The sequence below is a fragment of the Lepisosteus oculatus genome, chromosome 10 (genome assembly GCF_040954835.1).
Source record: "Lepisosteus oculatus isolate fLepOcu1 chromosome 10, fLepOcu1.hap2, whole genome shotgun sequence".
NCBI classification, from domain to species: domain Eukaryota; kingdom Metazoa; phylum Chordata; class Actinopteri; order Semionotiformes; family Lepisosteidae; genus Lepisosteus; species Lepisosteus oculatus.
This window is the reverse complement of record NC_090705.1, coordinates 43,009,258-43,034,683: the sequence shown is the minus strand read 5'-3', so window position 1 is coordinate 43,034,683 and position 25,426 is coordinate 43,009,258. Positions and strand designations below refer to the sequence as shown.

The following is a 25,426-nucleotide window of genomic DNA, read 5'->3' as shown; positions in this document are numbered from 1 at the left end:
TTTTATCTGACATATTGTGCGAGAGACTCCCAGCCTTCCGGTCCTGTTTCCATTTTATAACAGCACAAGCATCAGCCTTAAATAACTATTATTTTAATCTGCCTCCCTCGTAAATCAAGGTGACACCAGGGACAAATTTAACTTATGAAACTCATTTTGGTTTCGTGAAGATTTTGTCACTCCTTTGCAGTGTATATGGAAAAAATTAAATGTTAAGTTAGGTTCTCTGTGCTGTTCATCTGGCCCTTCAGTTTATTTGCACAGTTTGAAACTGAAGGCTTGTATATAAAAGGCTCTTTTTGCCAGAGAGATGATGCTGTACCTGCTGTTCTCAGCCTGCCGAAGAAAGATGTTCTCTTGATAAATCAAATATAGATGCCCATGGTTAACATTTCCAAAACACATCGGCCTTTCTACTTGATTTTCAATGCTATTTGGCAGCATATTTCCAGTATGTGTTTCAGGAAATCAGGGACCGAATGTTCTTTTTCTGTGTGCAATTTGCTGTTTTTTCTGACCTCGCACACTCCCACAGTGGGAGATCTTCTCTTTGTGTTGCTGTTTTCACATGCTAGGAAGAGCTAAGGTTTGGTGGAAATCCCTCTTGACCTATTGGGTACTTAAATTCATTTTCTTTCCTTACCAGCATTGCCCCGAATACATTTCTCGTAAAGCCAATCTTTCATGAAACTGTAAGAGAGCTTGTTCATAAACCCTTACTGCCTCTAGGCGGCACTGGTGTTTACAACATACAGCATTTCCTGCATGTTTTTACTGTAGTCTGCAAAATGATTTCTCGTGATCTGGCTGTAGTAGCTTTTTGACGCTAGATATTTTTGTACGGTCACAACAAAACCTGTCATGTGCAAGGTTTGATAATACTAAGGTGTCTATTCTTAGACCACCAAATCTTGTACGATCTAGGCATTCTTCACATCCTCCTATCCTTGATCAGAAAGCTGCTCGTTCCTAGTAAAAGTCATGCCAATCTGCAGCCTATCTCAGACGAACAGGGTGTAAGGCGGGACTACATCATGGAAGGGGAACACGTCCATTATATGTCCATCTATTTTGCACAGAGACAAGCACAGAGGACTGATTTAAAGACACAACCTAGCCAGCACGTCTTTAGTATGAGAGAAGAAACTGGGGTGCCCCGATACAACCCACCTGGAGATGTGAAGCACATGCACACCGTTACTCCTAGAGATAACTAATCTAGCCAACGTGTCTTTGAAGGTAGGAGGTAACTGGACCACAAACCCTCGGAAAACATGGAGAGAACATGCAAGCTCCACGCCTGGCTGGAACTGGACCCAGCAGCTGTGGGGTAGAAACAGATCTGGATGGGGGCGCAGATGTACACTGCAGGGGCAAAGTTATGTCTGGGGAAGCAGAACATGTCACAGAAAGGGGGCAGCTGAACAATGTCGTCTCAGCAGCCGAAGCTCTGGGCCAGTGGTTGAAGGACCGGGGAATGGAGAGCTCTGCTGAAAGGATGAGGACAGGTTCTGAGCTCTCCTCTGACCACAGAGCAATGTGACTGCATTCCACCTAGCAAGGGGCACACACTATAGGTGTGCCAGGTGTGCGTTTAGATGTTGGTGCGTTTTTTTTTAACTTTTATAAATAATGCTCCTTATGGATTAGTCATCATTTAGCTATAACGCGAGTTGTTTGCTTGCTAATGGTATTTATTATATGAATTTTATCAGTCCGACTCACACGTCACCACTTAATGGTGAAGAGGAGAGAGTTTTAAGTAAGACATATGCGCAACGTGTTTAACAGTCTGGAATGGGCTGCACCTCTCTCTGTTGGCGTGACTAACGTTCCTGTATTTCAGTAGCGTTTTTCCTTGACACAAAACCCAGGGCTTTTATTGTGAAGGGACCCTTTTCAAGTGAACGGCCTCAGGAGGGCTGGTTTTGATTGACTGTGATTGCAGAAGTAAGATTATAAAGTTTTGACTGCGCAGATGATGCTAGCGGTGCACGGTGTTATTTTAACTGCTCGGTTTAAGTAACTTGTATAAGCATGTATTCTTAAACTTTTCCTTATTCCAGGACGTTTTGAAAGGAAACACAAGTGCACTTGAAGTTGTTACACTCGGTAGGTTAAGAAAGGTGGTTTATAATGAGTAAATAATACTACAAGGGAGACGTAAAATTCTATAAGCATGAGAAAAACAAGATGAACTGTTTTAAAGGATGCAGAGGTCGGATTGGTGAATTTGTAAAGTGAACAGCATTTGCTGGAGTGCAGGATCACAAATGTCTGTGTGGTGAACTGTGCGCCGCTTGCAGGCTTTGTTGCCTGCAATAAGACGAGAACTCGAGCTGCCACTGAAGTCAAGAAAATGGTAGGTTTTGCTTTTTATCGTTTTTAAAATCTTAGTAACCGTCTGGAAACTAGTCAATTTTTAAAAGCTAATTTGTAAGTGCAAAGCGGTATCAGTTCTTCTATGCAAGCATGCTGTGTGATTTTATGCCTTAAGCTTTTCAACCGTGAAAAAGACACGTGTTTGACGTTTTAAAGCACTTTGTACGTAAAAACGTTATCACAATATTGTTCATCGAGCATAAAAACTTGATCTGTTTTGCTAGAGGAAGATTGATCACTTTTATTATCAAGTAAACGAGGTTGAAAATTGCAGTTGTCCGGAATATTAGAATGCAGAATGCAACTGGTGTAGCGACATCAAAATAAACTACCTGGCTATTGTAGTTACAGTACGTACGTGGCAAGGAAAATGTTTGGTATTCACTGTACCTCGGTTCACTTGTCTACTGGGGTGTTTTTGCATTCATTTAAAATGTCGTACTGTCACGTTATTTTTGTTGAATACACTGCTCTGCAGAAAGTAATTTGCGGTGAGTTACTGCTACTAAACAAGTAATAACCGGCATTACGCTAAGCAGAAATGCATTGAACTAGACGTTTTTGTGGTTTTGCTTCGTTTTCCTCTTAACCCCTTTTACTGTATCCAGAGTTTCGTCTTGAAGATTTCTACTGCTGCTGCAGTAAAGAAAGATAGTGTCTCCAGGGACTAGTATACTGCACAAACCCGGTCATACAGCCGGGAGGATGGGGCTCGGTATGATCGCAGGCGGAATATGGGGGTTTGGATTGGGTTTGTGCCCGAGGAGATCATGTACTGGGGTTCTCTGCTGAATTTTTAAGTTTGACTGAAAACTTCTTGCAGGAACACCATTCTCTATTAATTCATTTCCGAACAACTTCATCTAAGACAGGTTTGCCAGGGAGTTGGAGACTATCATAGCAGGCACTGGGTGCAAGGCATTGTACACCCTGGACATGATGCCAGTCCATTGCAGGACACACACACACCAGGGTCAACCTACCAGTATGTCTTGGGATTGTGGGTGGAAACCTTATGTGGATGAAACGGATCTAATATCAGTAGTAGAAGAACATGGAGATCCATACATGTTGCATATTTTGAACTGCATCTTGAGTATATCACTCAACAGACATTTTGCAACACTGAAACAATAAAAAACTATGTGGATTTTACAGTACTTATTGCATCTCTAGGTGTTTTTTTTCTCCTGGGTTGCAGCTGGTCATACTTAAAAACAGATGCAAGCTCTATCCAAAACAAGCAGGCTTTACAACTGTAATTTGTCTGGATTGCAGCCTAGTTTTGCCAGCACAGCAGAGTTGTGGATACAGTACAAAGGAGCAAAGAAAAAATAAAATATAAGCCTGTGGTGTACAGAGTCCTTATCAAGTACACAGAGCTAGGAGTGGTGTCAAAACATTTAAACTTATTCTCTCTTAGTTTATTATTTTACTGTAAGAACATCTGTAATTTTATACTGATGAGGGGCATCTTACCACAATGACAAAAAATCACTTTCAGATAAAAACTGATCCACAGTATGAGAACAAAAGCAAAATGCAAACAAAATGCAAAAGAATTTTGAGGAAAAACACTGTTTATCTACCCTTATATTATCACTTGTTTGTTGTGTAAAAAACATCTTTAGATCTTTTTGCAGGGAGCTTTTGCCAACTTTATTCAAAGTTATACATTTTGTAAGTTTATTTATGGCTCGGCTGCTTCATGTTTTGTTGACTGATAGACGCATTCATACAAGTGCTTATCACAATGCCAGGACGCACCTGTCAGTTGGTCTTGGATGACATTGCCTTCAATCAGTGGTAATGGGCAGTAGTCTGTCAGAAGGGTTTGGAGATGTCAAGGTAGGGTGTCTTCAGATGGACTAACTGTGTCTGGTGGGAGAAACCTATGAAGGCCATTCTGTTTGGTAGCTGACAAATAGTAAAGAAGAGATCTACTTTCTGAATAGCAAATATATTAATTCCTAATGCATTCCTGGAAAAATGCTAAGCAAATGTTCGGGAGTCTGTTGAGTAAAGGAAATACCTTTACTTATAGGTTTAAAATATACCTTTATTGCGACGGGCTCTAATGTAAAGGCTTTGCGGCTCAGAGCAAGAGTTATTTAACTTTATCACATTTACTGTATATATAAATATGCAAAAGCTTTTTTCAGAATGTATGAAAATTTAGTTTAGCATGTATATGTATAGTTGTACTGTAGATATGCCTTCATCACAGATGTTTATTTTTGCATTTCTTCAGTGTGGCCACTTCATAGGAGACCTGTTTTCAAAAACTGGGATGTAGTTCCTTTGGGTTTCTTTAGTACTCAGGAAAAAATTATCTTGAAAAATGATACCTTGTTTAAATATATTACTGTCTCAGCATAATTAGCAAGGGTTTGCTTTTGTCTTTTCCCATTCAGTTAATCATGTAAATCGTGTCTTTACTGTTCATGCTGTTTGTAACCAACATGTCCGCTTGAAGAGTGCTGTTGAGTAAATAGTTAATGAAAATGAAATTTAAACGCTGAATTTTTTATTACCCTTGGGTATGACAGATATTCAGACAAAAGTGCTACAATGAATATGTATATTTTTCTCTTATCTTGACTGCACTCATTCTTTGAAGTATTTTCAAACGCATAAGGAAAGTTGAAAGAGAGTTTTTCTCCTTCTCCTTTGTGGTAAGCCTAGATAATCCTCCTTGCCCGTGCACTGAAGTCTCTTTGAGAAGGCATAGATCTGAGGCACTTGGCCCTGGGTTCGATCTGGACTGGAGGGCCAGATCCTGTGTGGAGAGCTCCTGGATTTCAGCTGGGAGCTCTTGTTTCCTCCTGTCTTCATAAGACATGCTGGTGTTTCAATTGCCCCTGTGTCTGTGCCCTGTAATGGACTGAGGTGCCTGTCTGGGTACAGTCTCGCTGTGTGCTCTGCCTCCAGGATAGACAGCAGATTGCTGTGACCCTCACTGGGCACAGTTTCTGATAATGGATGGAAAGTGAAACCGTTTCTCAGTGAGATTATTCAAAGTGCGGAAGAATGGGGTATTTTTAGATGATTATTTATATTTAAAAAACATAATGTTTTATATGAAAAGTGCTTGCTGATTATATAAGATCAGTGTATTTAATTAATTAAAAGACCCTTTGACCTTCAGGTGAAAACATCTGGTAACCTTCACCTCTGTCCACAACGCACGGAAAAGAAATTTACAGACAATTAAGTGACAGACTGAACACACCCCGTGCTCTTCAGAGAGTTCATGGAGTCAGCCAGATTTAGACGACGTATTCATTCCATCTCTGTTGCTACTGTAGGTTCAGTTCCCAGTACAATGCAACAGTAGGAAAGCACTGCTAAAAATTCAATGAAGCTGCAGCGCAGTATTTCAGCAATGAAGACACCTTTCTGGGACTGTTTCCTTTTCCTCTCCTTTCTTTATGACTTGAAGATCATGACACTGAAGTTTGTTTAAGATTATTGATGATTTTTCAGAATACCATAGGCTGTCTTTTGATTCCAGTCTTTTTCTTCCTGATGTTCTTGTGCTCTTAGTGATCTGTTGCTTCTGGAACAGATATTAAAATAGTATTATAGCAATTAGCATATTATTAACACTATAAAGCTTGGAAGAGACAGCGATTTCAAGAAGTGTGTCCTGAAGGGTACATTCAAATGGGGAAAAAAAAGCCTTAAAGTTGCAATGTAAAAATTAACTTAAATTCCTCAGGAAAATGAGCACTTGTTCTTGGCTGACTTAAGTTAAAGAATTAAATAAAAATGTTTTTGTATTTCCTGGTTACTTCTCCTAGTTTTAATGTACTGATGTGCTGAAAACATACGTGTTGTGTTATTTTGACATCCGTTCGTTACTGTTGTTTAAAGTGAAAATGAAAACTAGATAACAGTAAGGGGCTTTATTTTTAAAATGGTACATCACCTTTGCCTATGAAGATTGTGATAAAACTGCAAGCAGGTCGATTTTCATATCTGATAGCTTCGCTTGTTGCAGATCGTTACCCCTTGAGACTTCAAGTGAATCAAGGTGAAAAAATAAATTGTATTAAGTCTGCTCATGTAATAAGTAGGATTCTGCATGCACGTGTGTGTATAAAATCCAAGGTGTGAGTTTTCTTGTTTATAACTTTTACTTTCATGACGAACTCTTATAAACCTTCTAGCATTGTTTGTTTGGCTGTTGTGAGCCTGGCCCTTGATTTCCTTCTTGGTGGTTTAGCTCTGGCCAGGGATTTCTGCTGATGAGTAAGAGACTGGGAAGGTTGTTTTGAGGAAATGCTCAGAACACCCATGACACTGACTGGAGACGTATTTTTTCCATTTCAGCATTGGCTCCTTTTAGAAACAAATCAAGAAAAAAATATTCAAATGTCAACTGCTTGGAGGTTATTAAAACTTCTTCTCTTTGGTTTCTTCCTGATAGATGCACAATCAAAGAGTAGCTCTGATTTTATTTAGTCATCTGAGAGTTGCCTCAGATATATCCCTCTTTGTTGGGTCATAATTTCTCTGAAACCACATTCACATTCGCAGTTCGGTGTATTCATATATGAGCTACAAAACACCAGACAAGCATGAAGAACATTATTATATAACAGTGAGGGACATTATCATAAGGGCTGTTTTTCCATATATAGTAGCATATTTGTTATTACTTTTCAGATTTTTTGAGCATTTTATTTTTCGCTTGGTGGTTGTGTATAAATAAAGGTAAAATAAATTCTGGATTTCAGACTGTTGGCCCACAAAATGTTACTTTGGAAAGGGTGTATAGACTTTTTATAGGCATTGTATATAATGATATCTAGAGTGTTTTGCAAAGTATTCATATCCTACCTGTAATATTGCATTTCAAAGAATTACAAATTGTGTAATTATACTTTTCTCGTGTTCTTGAGGTTCCTCTGGGGGCACCGGTTTCCTCCCACAGTTTGAAGATATACTGGCAGGTGAATTGGCTTCTTTGAAAACTCCCCCTGCTGTGAGTGTTTATGTGTCTGCCCTGCGATGGGCTGGTGACCCTGTCTTGCTCCTGTTGCTTGCTGGGATAGGCCCCCGCTGCCCCATGACCCTGCACGGGTGGATGGGTGTTTAATTTCAAAGAATTCAAATATACATTTAGAATTTAAGTTGATGACCGTGAAAATGTTGGAGCTCTGGGAAATATTTTTGAGCTGCAGTTGAGAACCCAAAAAATAAACACAGGTTTTGATTTATGAAGAAATGAAGAGTTCTGGGATACGTCATGTGCAGAAAAATCTAAAGTTTTGCAAAGCGGATTATATAAACTGGTATACATAAGCCATTCCCCAACACAGCCGCACAGCTGAAATACATCACCATGAGCTATAATTTATTTTTACTTTTGGAAGTTAGTTTTATTTAAAAAATAGTTTTTTAAATAGAAAAGTGATGCTGATGAGAGTCAGCTGAGTTTGTGACTGAATCCTAGACCTTGGTTAAACAGCAGGACTACTACTGTGTGGTGATATCACTCCAGTGCTACAAGATTAATATAAACATTTGTGTATCTTTTGAAAAATAATGTTTTTGTATAATCCTAGCAAACTGCAGTGTTTTCCATGTTTTCTCTAAACAAAAGGTGGTTTCAGAATTGCTGAACCTACCATAAAGACCATGTCTGTAGCTGCAACTGCTGATTATAGTGTGTGTTAATTATACACAGATGGTCCCAGCAATCTCTAGTGCATGTTGTCCTTGCAAAAAGGAAAAAACTTCTCAAAAGAACTGTGGCCCCTCCAGTCTGCTCTTGCTTCTGAATTTTGCTACAACTAGCTCCTTAATTAAGTAACGGACATCAGGATCAATATGGCAATTAAAGTGCTGGTTGCTGTGAGGCATTGCAGTTGGATACATAGGAGGGACTACAGGTTGACCATCTTCTAAATTATTAACAAAGGTATCTGAAAGTGTCCTATAATTTGAAGAAGTACAACAGTGACAAGACGATCAGTAGTGTTCATGAATAGTGATTTAGTAACTTTGGTACTTTAAGCAATGAAATGTTTAATCATGGAAAATATACAAATTTCTAGGTAAAACACGAAGTAGCTGTGGCTATGTGAAAATAACTTCATTTTGTGCTTTCACTTGGTGAAAAAGAAGCTAAAAAATGGGAGTTAAAGTTAAATATGTTTTAAAAAAAAAACCCTTCTGTCAGTAAGCATCCAGCTGACAGCTTTGCCCTTCTTTGTTTTGCTGGGTGGAATGTAATTGTTTTCTCTCCTATTTTTATTCAAAGGCCCAAAGATTTTGGTTGAAAATCTGCTGCCGTAGGAAGTCTGTGGTTGCCTTCATCTTTCTTTTCACCTTATCTGTGGTGATGATAAATAACTTTCCATCTTTCCCTGCCGAGAGCTACAGCCTGTCACAACGAGAGCGTCGTGCAGGCGCCGCTGGGCGGAAGGGAAACTTGAGGAAACGAGCTTCAGTGCCCTTCCATGTTCTACCTCTGAATCATAACCATGGAGACTGGGAATCTGGCAAGAGAAAAGAGCCAGTCGAGCACTTAGCAGATGAGACACATGAACACCAGCCAAGTAATAATAAGGAAGGCTTACAAAAGAAGGATAAAATGCACATTTCTGAGAGAGCCTCTCTAGAAATTCCCAAGAGAGCTGCAGCTGCAGAAATGACGAAGATGAAAGTAAAGGCAAGCACCTTGGACTCTAAAGGAAAACGGCAAACTCCACAATCCCCATTTCATGCAAGGGGCAAGCAGGGAAATAAACACCTTCAGGAAGACAGAAAATACCAGAACCCCCATGTTCCAGTGCGCGTTTCTCCTCCGAGTCGCGTCTTCCCAGGTACAGCTCAATCTGCTTTGCAAAACCTCTCGGAGAGCCTGGGGTTGTTAAAAGACAAATGCATACCAGATGCACATGGTAATGCTGGCAAGGCAGAGAAATTTCTTATCCCTCGATTGGCTAATGGAAATCTGGCTTCCCGAAATATTAGGAAACGCAAAACAGAGTCCAAGCCAGGGCAGGCGAAGGGGCCGTTCTTGTCGGGTCAGAGGCGGGACGCGTCTAGAGTAACGGCTGACGCCAGCAGCCAGGCGCTGGGCCCTTGGTGTGAGCAGGTGGAAGAAGACGCTTTCCCAGACGATGTTAAGGACACTGTCAGAACTGCAGGTCGCCCCCCGCCTTGGCTCAGCCAGGACGACCTCAGGAAGATGGAGCTGCTTGCCGATGGCGTGGTGGCCAGCAGAGCTCGGGTCCCTGCCCACGGACAAGTGCTGAAGATTGGGCTCCAGCAGAACGCTTCCCAAGCACCTGGGGGACATGACCGACTGTGCCAGGACGGCCTCTGTGCCCTGATAAAGCGTCCAGAGGACTGGTTTGAAATCTTTGCCTTCCATCTGGACAGGGTTCTGGGGCTAAACAGGAGCCTACCCGCCGTCGCCAGGAACTTCCACAGTGCGCTTCTTCCGTACAGGTTTACAAGTGGGGTTGCCAGGCCTGTAATCTGGTGGGACCCTGACATCCAGCATCTGGCTGATGACGACAACGACCAGAACTCCTTCCCCCTCACGTGGCTGCAGTACCAAGCTCTGTTGAAGAAGAAGTGTGGGAATAAAAACCCAGCAAGTTTCACACCCTGCGTTGGTGTCCGGGACTCCGAGTGGGGCAAGCTTGCCATTTTTGATTTTCTGTTACAGGTAAGAACATTTACCACTTCCCTGTTTTTGCCATTGTTGTCAAATTTAGTTACCTGATAATAGTGTAACCGCTGCAGTAAAAAAAAAGGACTAAAATAAAAAGGTAGGTTTTTAAACCTGAGAAGAGCTGTGTGACATAAAAAGAAAAGTGGACAAAACGCCAGAAACCGTTATCACTGTTATCACAGTTAGCTTTCATGTATGCACCGAGCATTAAAAAAAACTCAACTTTAAAATGCAACAAGTTCTGAAGAAATGCCAGAAAAATGAAATAAATTTTGGAGAACATATATTGACATTTAACAAAAACATGAATGACGTAGGTAGATTCAGTAGGCTGATTAGTGCCTGTTGTCAACACAATGGAGCAATAAAGTGCGCATGTTGATCTACCGTGAAAGTTCATGTGCAATAACGTGGCCAGCACTGGAAACAATGCAAGCTGTACGTCTGTGACACCTGCTTTGCACCATATTACAGATTTCGTGTAGTGGGATGTTATCCTCTCCCTATTATAGATCTCGGACAAGCATGTGCTTGTTCACTGGTCTCTGAGCCCTAGGTGTCACGCATCGCCTTCGCTCATCCCAAAACTGTTCAGTGGAGCCAATGTCTAGCAAGTCAGGCAACTACTGCTGTTACTCAGGCTGCATGTAAACGTGTTGTTCTGCTGGGGTACAAGCCCACCAGAATAGCAGCAGCTGTGTTCCTGGGACTTGATTAATGTAGCACAGTGAGGTCAGGATGCCATCAACCCTACCCTCCCCATTACACTTGGACCTCTGTCGATGTTGGCGAGGTGCCATGACTTGTGGTCGTTGATGGGTTGGGTTTGGGTATAACGTCTTGCCAGGTTAGAAACTGGTGTCGGTTCGCACCCTGGACAGCATGTCTGATGGCTTGGAGGTCTTGCTCTCTTGATAAGTGGAGCACAGCCGATCCTTTTCGTTTGTCGTTTTGTCAGTCTTGCCATTCAACAGGGTAAATTACGTCATCACTTTGATATATTCAACTCTCTCACCAAGGAGGTGACCTAGTGCTTCTGCGACAGTCACAGTCCTTCAGGTGTATCACAGTCATAAGTGATTATTTTATCAATTTTCAAAAATCTATATATTTGTCTTGTTTGCTTTCTGGTTTCTGCTGTCCTCTTTGTCCTTGGTCAAGATTTATTTGCATATTTTAATGCTTTAAAGCCATAAGAAGGCCTTAAGCTTTTTTTGTTTGTTTTTCAGAGAGAGTCTCTGGTTTCTGAATTTATGTGAAATTCAAAGAACAGCTAATGCTCGTCAGAAAAAAAACTGAAAAAAATATTGTGTATTCTGTGTCAACATCATAAACAGACCATAACATAAAAGCAGTTACATTAAACCCAGAAGTGTTTTGAATCTTTCATTAGCAGTAGGAGGTTGTTTCCACTGACAATGATTTTCTCCTTGCAAGAAAGGTTCAGACACTAAATTAACAGTAATATATATTACAGCCATTTGAGCCTGAGTTGGAATGTCTGGTGGAATGCATAGGGTTTGAATTAAACATATACACTCATTTCCACAAGTCAATACTTGTAAAAGTGCCGACAGCTAATAACGATTGATACACTGATACTACTGAGAGAGAATTTTGAACACCTGTTCTAGCCTATTTATTTAACACCTCTTATAATTTGAATTGCTTTTAATTAAATCTAAGAAAGCAATACTGAAAGCACAAAGGATTGTTAGCTTTTTTTCTAATGCTGCATCTGAAAACTAATTGGCACTTTTAAGGCAAAGGTACATATTTTATTTTCATTAACATTTAGATGGGATATTTTACTGGAATTGAAACTCCACTTGTCCATTCTGGACAGATTAGTAGAATTTCCTCTGGGGGTGTGATAATTCCTGGAGATGCTAGAGATGTGAAACCACATTTCACCTCTGTCCTACACCTAGACCAGTTCATACTTCATATCGAATGTTTTTTGTTTGGCTCTGAAAGCATTTAGAGAGATTTATTCCTTGTTGCCTGCATTACATTTCCCACTTGATGGGAAAAGAATTTGCTATTTTTTAACATGGATGTGTAATCTGCTTTTAATAGTTTGATCATAACTTCAAAACTCAATAATTGAAAGATTTTACTTTACAGTATGTAATGTTTTAATTGCTGGTGCTGCATATAAAACAAATCCATTAATCATCCGTATGTTCAGAAGGGCTTTAAAAATTCAGGCTTGTGATTATATTTTCTTGACTTTTTTTTTCTTCCTTTGTCTTAGGAATAATTACAGCACAGAACGTGTCATAGACTGCATATTTGTGTATATATATCCTGATGCACAATAGAAAGGCAGATCTAATGTTTAAATACATTTATATCAAAATTACAGAGAATGTAAAAAAAAGTACAATATATATATTTATATTATAATTGTTATAATATAAAAAATTACATTATATATTATATAATCAAAGGATAAAGGTGAGTTATTTTTCTAATGAAATATGACATTGTCTAAATTAATAGTTACAAGGTCAGCCCTGCAGTTGTTTCCTGTTTATGACATTAGTGATTGGTCCTGTAGATGCTCTATTAGACTTGAGTAAGGAGAAAGGGGAAAGCATCATATTTTCTTCTGAACTTTGTGCTTTGTATGAGGAAAATTGACTCTTTCTGATTGTCTCGCAGAAATGGAAAAAACGCTGACTCAAAAACTCCTTCGGTTTTTGAAGTGCAGTTTCTGTGGCCATAGTATTAAAGGAGACTTCTCCCCACCTCATCGCACTTCCTCTGGCTGACTTGCAAAGTGCAACATGCTCACCATGAAAATGGTGTATCCATAATATTTCCACACACCGTCTGTCAGATCTGTCAGAAGTAAATCAGCATTCACCTGTGAAATGTAAAACACTTCCTGGTGTTCTCTTTCGTACAGAAAGAGATATTCTCTGGTATATAGAAGAGAGCAATTCAATCTCTCATCTGTCAGTGTTGACTCTGAACTGCTCCCCAGCATGCAATTCATTTTCATGCAAACAGTAATTCTGCAGGCGTTCAGCTCATTTCTTCCTGGACTGTTCTGGGCCGTGTGTCTTCAGTCTGCAGTATGAAGTGATTATGCAGATGAATCAGACAGAGGTGACAGTACTGGGATGCTGGGAACCCTGACAGACAGCCTGGGCCTGGTTCCTCTGGAGGAGAACATCTCCTTCTCTGGTTGGCCAAGGGAAGTGCCTAAAAACAGTGGATTAAAACAAATCTGGATTGGCATCGTTCTGCTGTTTGCTCACGAAGTTTGTACAGATTTAGAATTTCAGATCGTATGTGGATGATGTTGTCCATGTGTTGTTTTAAAATATTGTTACTAATGAATGTATATAACACATTAAATAATGAAAATCATATGAATATGCTATTATAAATACACAGTATAATACCTACTTTTTTAAAGTAGGTGTATCACAGGCCTAAACATTTTGATGTGGCAGATTGACACACTGCTGCATTCCTGAGACAGAACATCAAGTGTTCATTTCAGCTGCTTACGGAGAGGCTGTTTTGGAAAAGAAATATGGTAAAATACCTGCCACGTTTCCTTTGTCAATTATATTTTAAGAATGTAAATGAATGAATTCGTATGAATCTGAGGTTGACCTTTTGTTTTTCCAATTTAATAAAGATCTTGCTGGTGGCCCCATGCTGCTGACCAACATTGTCTCAAATATTGCAGATATATTTGAGCTAACAGCAAACTTTCTGAAAATTTGAATGGATTCAATTACAAAAACGTGTGTCTTCGTTTTGAGGTATGCCAGAAATGTTTCCCAGTGTTCACTGTTTTATAGATGTTAGCAGCCTGAGTGATTGGAGGTTTAGTGCTGTCTGTCTCAATTAAATTCCAGATGTGCTGAGACACTAACAAGCTGCTTAGTGCCACCCTAGAACCTCCATGTAGTTGTGTGTGTTTTTTAATTGAACACAGAGAAAGGCCTTTAACCTTTCATCTTAAAACACTATATATCATACATGATGTCATTTTATAAGCCAAGTCTTCATTCCATTCTAAAATCATTTTTACTAATCTGATGTGTGTGTGTGTGGGAAGGTGACCTTCTGTATTTTAAATGGGCTAGCGTTGCATTGATAATTAAATAATGCTAAAAAAAAGACAGACTACTGGCAAATCAATGCATGAATAAAGAAAAAACACAGAAAACATCCATCATGAAAGCTTTGCTGTTTTTTAATAACACTAAGGTTTTTCCAGTCTGCTTCAGTCTTCTCTCTGTATGACGTGCTGCTGTGCTTGCTGGCTCAGGAGGAGGCTGCTACTCCTCACTGCTGTGTATAGCTTGTGTATCCCCACAGAGCAGCTCAGGAGTCCTTGTCTTTTTGCTTTGTCCATTTAATACAGCTTTTGTCACTGACATTCAAGGAGCCTCTACTAGATATCCAAGTTTACAAGTTTTAGACAACAACACCTTCCAGTACAACAGGTGAGCTGCCAAAAGTGTTGGTTATCCATTGTGATAGCCTTGAAATTCTCAATTGAAAATAAATAGGATGTCATTTTTCATTAATTTTACATGAGAGCACACACCTATGTGAGCATCAGACTTTTGATATTGTGAGCACGGTTTACGAAACACAGGGGATCGCAGTAAATGCTTCTTCTGCCCAGTTTTTCTAATAAAATGTACAGTATTTTTTCATAAGCATGAGGAAATTAAGTGGGGGGAAAAAAAAACTTATTTTGTGTTTGTAGGTGAATGACCGGCTGGACCGCTACTGCTGTGGATTTAAACCGGATCCTTCAGAACCTTGTGTGGAAGAACTGCTTCATGTGAAGTGCAGAAACCCCAAAGAACTTGCATTGGTGCACATCTTGGTATGTTTAGTGAATGGTGGAGTACACATACTAACATTCCTTCACCTTTCTGAGGTTTTCTAAACTGAATTAGGGATAAAGAAAAAAACCACATCCATATTTATATATTAATTTATAAGAATTACTCAGATAAAATTTTAACCTTGCGCTAGACTTAAAGGAACCTAGTTAATCTGATCAATGAGTGACAGTTATTCAGAGAGCAGGTGCCTTGCGCCTCTTCAAAGCTGTGATAAAAGGTTTCAGGACCTTTGTGTGCCATCTGTAGCTGAGAAAATATATTTTATAATATGACCTAAAACCACCAACCAACATTATTCTGTGTATGCCTATGGTAATGACTACATTGATTTTGCTTTATGCAACATCATTCTGCTCTAAATGATGTGTTAGAAGAGAGGTGGTGTAAAGGTCTCTCTGAAGGTCCTTTGGTGCTAAAAAGCCTTGTACTGTATGCGAATGCGTCACGTTTCCAGAGCTAAGGACGCGCAATGTTAACACTTCTACCCCTGGTGCATGATATTCACGCACTGAAAAGAGTGGCTCTCAAGAGATGAGAGCGGCATAACCTTGTCCAACACATTGTCTCAGGTGATGCGGGAACTAAAAGGAATTAGATTAGAAAAGTCCGCGTCTACTCTCAGTTGCTTTTTAGTTTGTGAGGAGAAAGCAGCTTGTGAAATTCACACATTGTAACATTTACTCTGGTGTTTTGCCATGAAGCAAAAAAAAGCATATTGGATATAATTTGCACTGCCCCTCTGTGCCCTTAATGATTTGTGCTTTAAAAGCTGCATTTATTTTTTCTACGCAGGTGAGAAAGGCCGACCCTTCGCGGTTGGTCTTCATTGACAATGCCGGTAGACCTTACCATCCCCAGGGCAACCTCAACTTCCGACTTTTAGAAGGCATTGAGGAGTAAGTATTAGGACTGCATGACTTGTGTGAAAAACTCACTTTTTTATAAAGTGAACCAAAACTCAGTTCAGTGGTCTAAAACTACAGGCTGCTCTGCACTCAACCTCTGGTCTGTCCAGCATCCAACCTTAGGCTCAGTCAGCTGGTCTCCTACACCATTTAAAAGTCTGCCTTTCCTCAGCACCCTTGCTGTCTTTGGCCCCCGTTTCTTCTCTCTCAAGCCCCTGCTGCTCTTAATGCCCCCTGCATCTGCCAGGCGTCCTACAACATTTTAGTGTCTGCCCTGGCGTCCAGCGCAGCCCAACTGTGGTGCCTTCAGCCCCGGTTTCCTCTCCTGCTGCTCCTGAGTCCACCTCTTTGGTCCATCCTACCTCCAGCTTGGCAGACGTTCTACAGCCTTCTCTGTAATGTAACGTCTGCCTTTCCACCCCCTGTCCAACATGGCCTGACATTCCTCCTTCTCGAGGCGCTGCTGCTCCTGATACTGTCTCCTTGGCCTCACAAAACCCAGCACAATCATTTTCAACCGACCTGTTTGTTGGCTATGAAAGCTGTTGTATTCAGACTGGCTGGCTTTCTGCATTTTCTTCCAGATCACCTTCTGAAAAGTTTTCTGCCTCTTTAAATTACGCCCCATTATCAACTCTGCCTTTCTTTTGAAACATAAGTCTGGTCTAAAATGTTTTTTCTATTACTTATCAAAGCTAACATCCCTGCCAGAACCATTCTACTTAGCATACTCAATAAGCATTCACAAAGCATCGGATTCTTTTATATTGACATGCCCATTACTTTCAATGGCCGGCTAGATGTACTGTACATTGAAATCCAGTCTGGTCAACCATAGAAAATTATTTTGACACCCCTGATTGAGACCATCCAAAAGGAGACATGCAGAATGTTAATTTCTGAGATCTAGAAAATCAGCCAGGGTTGCTACCTATTGAATGTAATGAATTGTCAAAATAAGAACTCCACCACATGTTCATAATAATTAGCCTATTTGACTCAATACTGTAGTTAACACAAAATGTGTAGAAGTTGTAAACTACAAAAAATAAAGAAACATAACCATGTTCAATTCAATGTCGGTGTCAGTCCCTTCTGTCACATCAAGTTTCATTGCCAAGGGGAACTCTGTATCTTCTTTGCTTCTTCTAACACCTGAAAGATGTGTTTTGCAAACATGGTGATAAAAAGGAAGGTGTGCAACGATTACAAAACACCGAAGGAGCAAGGTCACAAGGGGAGCACCTTTGTTGTAGCAAAAATGTTTTTTAAAGTGAAACAAGTGTATTAAAAGACAGGTTTAGCTGTAACAAAATGTAATAAATCTAGCATTTGTATACTGAGGAGTGGGTTTATATTGTTGAATTTGTTTTCACCAGCTGTGGAACAATTTTGTTGTGATTTACACATTGTGGTAAAGAATAATCAGATCTATGACATTTTTAATAATTATGGTTCATAACACTATCCATACCCAAAAGGCAGTCATTGCGTTTTGCAAATTCTACTTTTAAAGGGAGATATTTACTTGTAAAAATACGTACTAAAACACCGCATAACACTACAAAAAATAGTATGTAATGGTTGTCCCTTGTATCTGGATAATTGATCTTGGCCATCTGAAAGAAGACAAAGAACTTTTTCACGAAATACATTACTGAAGAACCTATATGGTGTGCTGCATGTTGCCATTACAAATGTGATTAAGGCTGATGGAATTATTGAAATGATAAATATTGATGTAAAAATATTTTTTTGTCCTCCACATTCTTAGGATTCCTGAAGGCGCAGTGTCTATCCTGAGGTCTGGGTGCTTACAGAGCATGCTCCTGCGCTCTCTGTACACGGACAAGGAATTCTGGGAGAGCCAGGGAAGACTCAAGGGACTAAAGCAACTCATCCACACTGTGGAGAAGCGAGGAAAGTTACTGCTTCAGTACATTAAGGACAAGAACCTGAAACTCGGGAAAGATTTTTAAAAACAGGATTATATAAAGTCCCCTGAAACATACTGACTTATTGCTTACGTGGACTGTATCTCCAGACATCCGTTCTCCAATCAGGTTGTGATTGTCTCTCCATGAGACGCTCTCTTATCACTTTTGCAGGCATTCAATAAGTGGGAACCGAGTAAGAGTACCCTAACATGCAAGAGACAACATAACTATTCTTTCTGTTGAAACAAGCTATAAAGTTATGTACTGTATATAATACAAGATCAAGAAGCATTCCTGGCATGTAAGTACAATATATAATTCAGAAGTTGTTAGCCTTGGTGCTTTAGTTCCATCCCACTACAAGCCTTCTAATAAATTAGTAACTGGTGTGAGATTATTAAAGCTTGAGATTTGACTTTAATAATTAAGGGTTGGTGGGAGGAAAGACATTCAGTGGAAGGGCATCAAAGGGCCAAGGTTGGCTACCTGAATACCTGCCTGTGAACTCGCACACCTGTGGTTGAGCTTTTTCACACAGAAATTCCTGAAAACTTGTTTTTTTCTGAGAAACTCTGTGCACATAATTGTCCCTATGCATTTAATTTGATGATGCAGTATGTATTTTAGGAATATATGATTATCATTTATAATATGCTTCTGAAGTTTACTAATCATTTGTACATTTCCACAGTTGTACAGTTAGGGGGATTCTTCAGAGTTGTACTGTACTTGAATTCTTTAAGGGGGAACTGTAACACTATTTTGATGTTTTGGCGTTAGAAAGAATCCACATTGATGAGTATATTTCAAACCACAATGAAAGTAAAAAGTAATCTGTAACGTGTAAAAGCTCAAAATACATTACATTTCCAGGTAGCCATAGTGCCATATTCCCATCGTCTGCGGTTCAGAACGACGCAACAAAACTTTGCACTGTTATCAAGCAGGCTTGTGAAAACATCTCTCGGTGTCCCCGAGATTTAATAACGGGTCTGAGGAATTGGGACTGCAGTTCTCCTTTAATTTTAATTTGCATCATTGTCACTGCAGTTTACACACAATTGTTTACCAGAAGTGGTAAATGATTTTTTTTTCCAAAGGGCAGTGTAACAGAAGCATCAGTCCTTGGAGTGAATGCTGGCTGACCTTATGAGTGGCTGTGGGGAACTAAGGTGCACCACGAATGAATAACCCCCTGGTTATTTACTCCAGGCCTCTTCTGAAACATTTACTTGAAATAAAACTTAAATCCGTGTCCAGATGTTAAACTAGGCACACTTTAATTTACCCTGAACACGTTCAGTGTTCTGTAATGGCATACCTGGTCTAAAAGATCATGATCAAAGATCAAGTAAATGTTTGTGTCTGTTCAGTGAGCTTTTATGTTTGTAGTGTAACTACAAAACGTGGTTAAAAAAAAATCAGATCTTAATAGGTTATGTCTTATGTCCTATCAAATGTCAAATGTAGAATAGAATATGAAATTCCACCAAGTACTTCTTTATGGTATGTAGATGAAACAGACCGTAGCATTGCCTGTATTGAGAATTAAAAATCTGAACAGGACTTCAATATTACAGTTGAGCTAACTATTTCTTCTTATTGTGATTCATTTTGTTGAAGGAAAATACAGGCTGATTTTCTAATTTTCTGTTAAGCTGCAGGAACAAAAATACCTCTATATAATGAAATCTTGAAAAAGATATCCCTGTTGTCAACATACATGTATACTATATATATATATGTCTCCTAGCTTTTATAAGAATTCCAAAAGATATCAATAATGCATTGCAGCTTCTGGCATGAGGTGATTATAGATTCTGACACCACAGCGAGGAACTCTCCTAGCCTTTACACCAGAACCTCTTGCAATACACAGAGTAGAGCAGTTTTAACTACAGGCTGGCTTATGCTGTTAATACACAATTTATGACTGACTATTCTATGTGTCTTTTGTTTTTCAGCATGTGTAGGAAACACTTATTCCTTCTATTTAATGCAAGTAATTAGGTAGGTTAACAGACCCCTCACAGCAGTTATCTTTAAGATCATTGATCCATTTTTATATTTGTTATTTTAGCCTTTACCAAAACTGATTTATTTAAAAAATATGGCTACTTATATGATAGGTACATAGAGAATACCAAGGTTTCTCCAAAGACTCGCAACTTGTCTTGATTACTTTGTTTTTATTTGTTGCTCTGCTTTATTTTATTTTTTAGTATTTTAAGTGCAAAATATATTTTGGGGGTGGAGTTTATATTTATAAAATAAGAGATACTTATAAATGATATTGTAGCTGGAAATGATGATGAACAAAGATTAATGAAACTGTTTTAGTTTCTCTTCTCATGAAAATGTAAAGACAAAAGTTGTAGGCATCAGGCAAGGAACTATTCTCATGGTTTAGAAAAGAGCCAAGAAACTGACTGTGAGTAATAATTGCATATCTGTGTACTAATGCATCTGAAGACATCAAAGCACATATTTCCATCTGGCCTATTTTGTTACAGGAAATATTTTCAGTGAACTGGTTACAACTGAGCCTTGAAAATTTACGAAGAGTTGTAGTACAAAACTGAACTTTGTTGCTTGTTGTGTTTTTAGGTAAGGGCCCATAAACACTGCAGGGACTGGCAGTGAACTGCAAATGAGAAACAGATGGTGTTCCTGTGGTTAGGGAAATATCAGGATGGCACCACTGTATGTTGGCTGCATGTGCGCGTGGTAGATATTCCAAAATTAATCTTTCACAAACTACAGATTGCTCTTAAATTTGCATTCCAAAGGCCTCTTGGATGAAGGTTTGTTTAGCTGGAAACTAAGAGGAGTGTTTTAGCTTTTCTGGCATAAAGCACAGCTTTGCTTTGGGCAGATGCAAGTTAGCAATGGCAAAGAAGGAGTTTTAGACAAAGCATCGATAACTCAATGTAAAATTCTTAAGAATTGTTACTTGAATTCTGAAATGGAAATAATTTCTGAGTGCTTTTAACTCTTAAACATGGGAAAGTTTTTTTTCTTCTTTATGTTCCATATGGTGTCTGGAACACACATTCCATTCTGTGGTCTCTGGAAGGTTTTCATGGTTCACAGCCAAATAGACAGCAGCTTTTACCACTTGCATTCATCATTTCAGACTATTCTTTCCGGTAAAGAATGTTCCTGAGGTGTTTCAGCTGTGTACAAGACTGCAGAGAGAGGGGATAACCTCACTGCTGTAGATTTGAAACCAAGGTATTACAAAAATGGGTATATAACTGTCCTTTAAACAAAAGGAGCAGGACTATTATCAAAGCCCTCTTTCCAAAAGCGCTCATTTCTCTGTCGATCCCACCTTTTCTTGTGTCCCTTCCTGGGGAATGAGCAAGAGGCCATCAGGACACTAACCCATCAGACGCCAGCAGCAGTAGAAAATCTCACACCCCTGAGAGATAATGCATTTATGTACCTTTTCACAGTTTACAGAAGCGTAATTCTACTGTTAAATTGACAGAGGTGTCATACTAAAGACAATTCAACTACTTTTTGGTCAAGGCCCATCACAGGATAAAAGTTACATTTATATTGTCTAAACCGCTAACCCCTTGTTTACATTTGTGCATCTTTTAATTTGGAACACTTTTCATTTTTCAGAACATGAACAATAAATTCATTTTAAAATGTCGGTTTGTATGTTATCGGTTTTAAAGGACTCATTGTGTGGCACCTGTTCACGAGAAAACATTCTTTAAAGCAGACAATTACAGTATCTCGGCTAGCTTTTCTGGCAGAAGAAGTGTCCATACTGGACTATACTGCACAAGGGCTCCTGCTGATGAGAATCCAAAGACAACAGGGTGCTGCCTGTTCCGTGCCTGATTTTGTGCTTTTAGGTATCTAAAGATGTCTCAATATTTCACAAAAGTGGCTTTAAATAAAGCACATTCTTTTATAACCAAATATATTTTCATAAATATTTAAAAAGTTCACAATGTTGTTTAAAAGTTTTCTTTACTAAAATAAGGCAATTGTATTGTTAGAAACGGATCAAAATCTTAGCAAATTCCTAGGTTTCAGGGCAACATTTATGCCTGGTGCACAAATGAAATGTTTGACTATTGAATCAGTGAGTGGTCTCTAATAACAGCTACACATTACATTCTTGCAGTTACTCTCCGCTGACTATTAAATTAAAGCTGTTGACATTTCTTCAATACAGTGCTCATGTGTGTTGCCAGACTCATAACATTTTCTTTAATATTTTAACACTGTTGGCTGAAGGCCCAAAAAACTGGTTATTTTTGACAGGCTGTTGATAAGATGTGTAAATATGATCAAATAGGTGCTTCAAAATTTTTGTGTTGCTGCAAATGAAGTCATGGAATAGTGATATCAAATCAAGGTTCTTGCTGGAATTTTACTTTTTTGTCCCAGATGAAAAATTCCCTTTCTAGCCAGGTAAAAGAAATAACACAATACACAATAAATTCAACACAACACAAGCCCATTAACAAAAAGACATACATTTATGACAAGAAAAACAGCAAAATATGCAATCAATTCAAATATACAATATGCTTCATATGGCACTGTATACAACTTCATGCTGTATTATATTAACTGAATTCGGTATTAACACTATTTTGGAGCAATCAGAACACATTTAACTTTGAAGGCTTTGCATTCCCATTTAAAGCAGTGGGTGTTATTATTTTTAATTGAAAGTCACAATTCTTATGCCAAAGCAGGAATTATATTTTAAATCGTACAATTCGTATTGTAATTCCATATTAAGAAGTGTTCTAAATTTAATCTCACCTATGCTCTGTATTTGATACCACATTGCTGAGGGAAAATAAATATTGCAATCTCAATATTTAAAACAGAGATAAACTGAACAATATACAAAAATGTAACACTAAGACATGAGATGCTTTTCTACTGAAATCTTATTTGTAATGTGTAATTTTATCATATATTTTTCTTTAGCATTTTCCACTTTTAATTGTGGATTTTTTTCCTTAAAATTAGTTTGTATATTATTATCTTCAGGTTCATGTGTCATAGCTGAAGTCGCAAGGTTGGCTCTGACACTTACAGTAGGTGTTGAGATGAGCTGGGAATGTGCAGTACTGCAACAACTAAATTCACAGCACTATCCCAGCTCAACAAGGCTCCCTGTTCAAAAACTCCCAGTGCAGAGACGACATTTTGAGGTACACTCTCCTCACATACTCTCATCTCCACCAGTGGGAATTCCTCACATTCTCAAATAGGTAGTAATATTGTACAGTCATGTCTTTTCTGGTACAGTTCAATAACTTACACAGCTAGCAGAACAGTACAAAATAGACTGATTTTATATTCTATACTGTACAAAGAAGGGACTTTATGTTGTCTATGTGTATGCTTGTATTTACAGTATATGAGCATGTCTCTTCATGAATGGGCAGATAGAATTCCTGTTTTGGAAACCTCAGGGTGTTCACAGATCTCTTACAGACTCCATTTACTGAATTCTAAAACTCCAGTGATTGTGTGTAGGTTCTTTAAGAGTCAGTAGACTTTAGATATTTTATTTCAAATAAAGGATAATTTTTCCTAGAAACTGTTGTAAAATAAATTATACTTAGCTGATGGAAACATGCAAATGTTGCTTGCTAGCTATTTCATGTTGTCCCACTTAAGCTAAGGATTACCTCAATTACTGCAGGGCAGTAAGAGCAGTGCTGAAAACTAACTCTGTACTTCTGATCTAAGATTTTTATTTCCACACATACTAAAATGTGTTCTTAAAATCTTAATAATGCTTTTCCAAATATAATCCATTCTCAGAAAGATTCTTATTCCTTGTAAAGTTCACAGCAACCCAGAGCCTATCCTAGAAGCAAGGCAGAACTCCTTGTTAGTTTTATTCTGCTCCACCGTATTTCTAACCACAAATGAGCTCATGTTTTATGACTGCAATGAAGCATAGAGGGCCAAGTAGTTTTTTTTCCCTGATTTCAAATCAACAGAACAGTGTGATCCTGTGGTCCCAGCTCTCTGGAAAACTGGACCTGCTTTTAGATTTGCAGCACTCCACAGAAAAGTGGACATTGTAACATTGCTTCACATGGGGTTGTGTGACTGTCCTGTATCCTTGCTGACTATATACCATTTTATTTTTACATTATTGTACTGCACGCCCTTTCCTGTACTTGCGATTAAAGTAATTTCTCTGCTAGATCACATCTTATGTAGTCTTGAACCACCTGAGGCAGGCAAGGAGGACGACAGACTCCAGGTGGTACAACACTCCTGTGGGTATAAATACCACGGTAACCAGTGGCTACTGTGTAAATATGAGCTCACCCCACCGCTCATCCCCAGGACAGGATGCACCTTTAGGAATATGTTAAAAACTATCCACTCATAGTCTTACTCAATTCATTTTAAAATGCTGAGAAAAAACACAAAAATACCCTTCATTCTGCACTCTTTCATGCAGGACCCCAGCTCCAGACAGGATGAAGAAACAAAAGAAAACTACTCCTCTATAGTCTGAACATAAGTTAAAGACCAGAGGAGGCCAATCTGGCCAGTTATAAGTTATGGACCATCTTCCAACATACTGTCTTTACATCTGCAATGGAAATGCTAATTTATTTTGTGACAAATAATGAATAATTACTCACATTAGCATTATAATAGAAAATAAGCCATTTAAAATTACATATGGTAAAATATCATCTGTCATTTCAGTAGTGCCTTGGGGTGTGTGATAATGAAAAAAAACTGCACTGATATGCAAAGGTATGTAAGCTCTGCTTAAAAAATAAAAACACTCCACTTAAACCACAAACTATTTTGTCTCTGAATTGTATGCCTTCTGTTTTGCTTGGCAGAATAGCGTCGACCCTGTGCTTTTCAGTTGTCCAGCTGTTAAAATATCATGTAGTAACAGAACTAACTCACAATAATGAAGTCTGCAATGGTGTGTACAAAGGATTTGCTGTATCCTTTAAGGGTTACTCAGAAATATTACAAATGCTTAGCACACATGTCGAACACAGTGGGACTACTGGGCTGTGGGAGAGGACAACTGATATACTGTGTATGAAAGAAAATACTGGTCATTAAATATAGGATGTGGCCTTTTCATTATTTTTCCAATGTGAGGTATGTTACCAATGAACAATTTAATGTTAACAATGAATGTATGTCCATCAATCCCGACTATTTAATGAATACTGTATTTCTCCCGTTCTTAATTTAAAAAAATGCAAAAAGATAAAGCTTCTACTGCATTTTAAAAAGCAGAATCTTTTTTTCTATGTTTCCAGTAAGCTCACATTAACCTCAAGGGTTATGTATTTAATTAAGCAAGAAAGCATCAGCCCACCCATCGTTGTTCTCATTATTTCCAAGAAAAAATAGAATATGAAGGCTACAGCATTTCAGGAACTAATAATGTAGTTTTTCCCCCCAGCTAAAATTAAGATTTCATGGACTATGCTGCACACATAGGCATGAAAACACATGAATCCTTATAGCCCATTTTAAAATCCCAGTATTTATCTTTCTCATCTACCCTCAAAACCCACATGAACCGCTGACCAAATAAAAGAATCTGCTGACAGGGAAGGTTTGTCGTTC

At 38.7% G+C, this 25,426-nt stretch overlaps 1 protein-coding gene across 1 annotated transcript; it reads left to right on the top strand.

Moving 5' to 3' along the window:
* Positions 1–1,903: 1,903 nt before the first annotated feature.
* On the top strand, positions 1,904–25,100 carry gask1a (golgi associated kinase 1A). Its single transcript, XM_015357111.2, has 5 exons — positions 1,904–2,362; positions 8,654–10,072; positions 14,823–14,945; positions 15,760–15,863; positions 17,647–25,100. Exons 1-5 carry the CDS (start codon positions 2,360–2,362, stop codon positions 17,849–17,851), a joined length of 1,854 nt encoding a protein of 617 aa, XP_015212597.2. The 5' UTR covers positions 1,904–2,359; the 3' UTR covers positions 17,852–25,100.
* Positions 25,101–25,426: the final 326 nt, after the last annotated feature.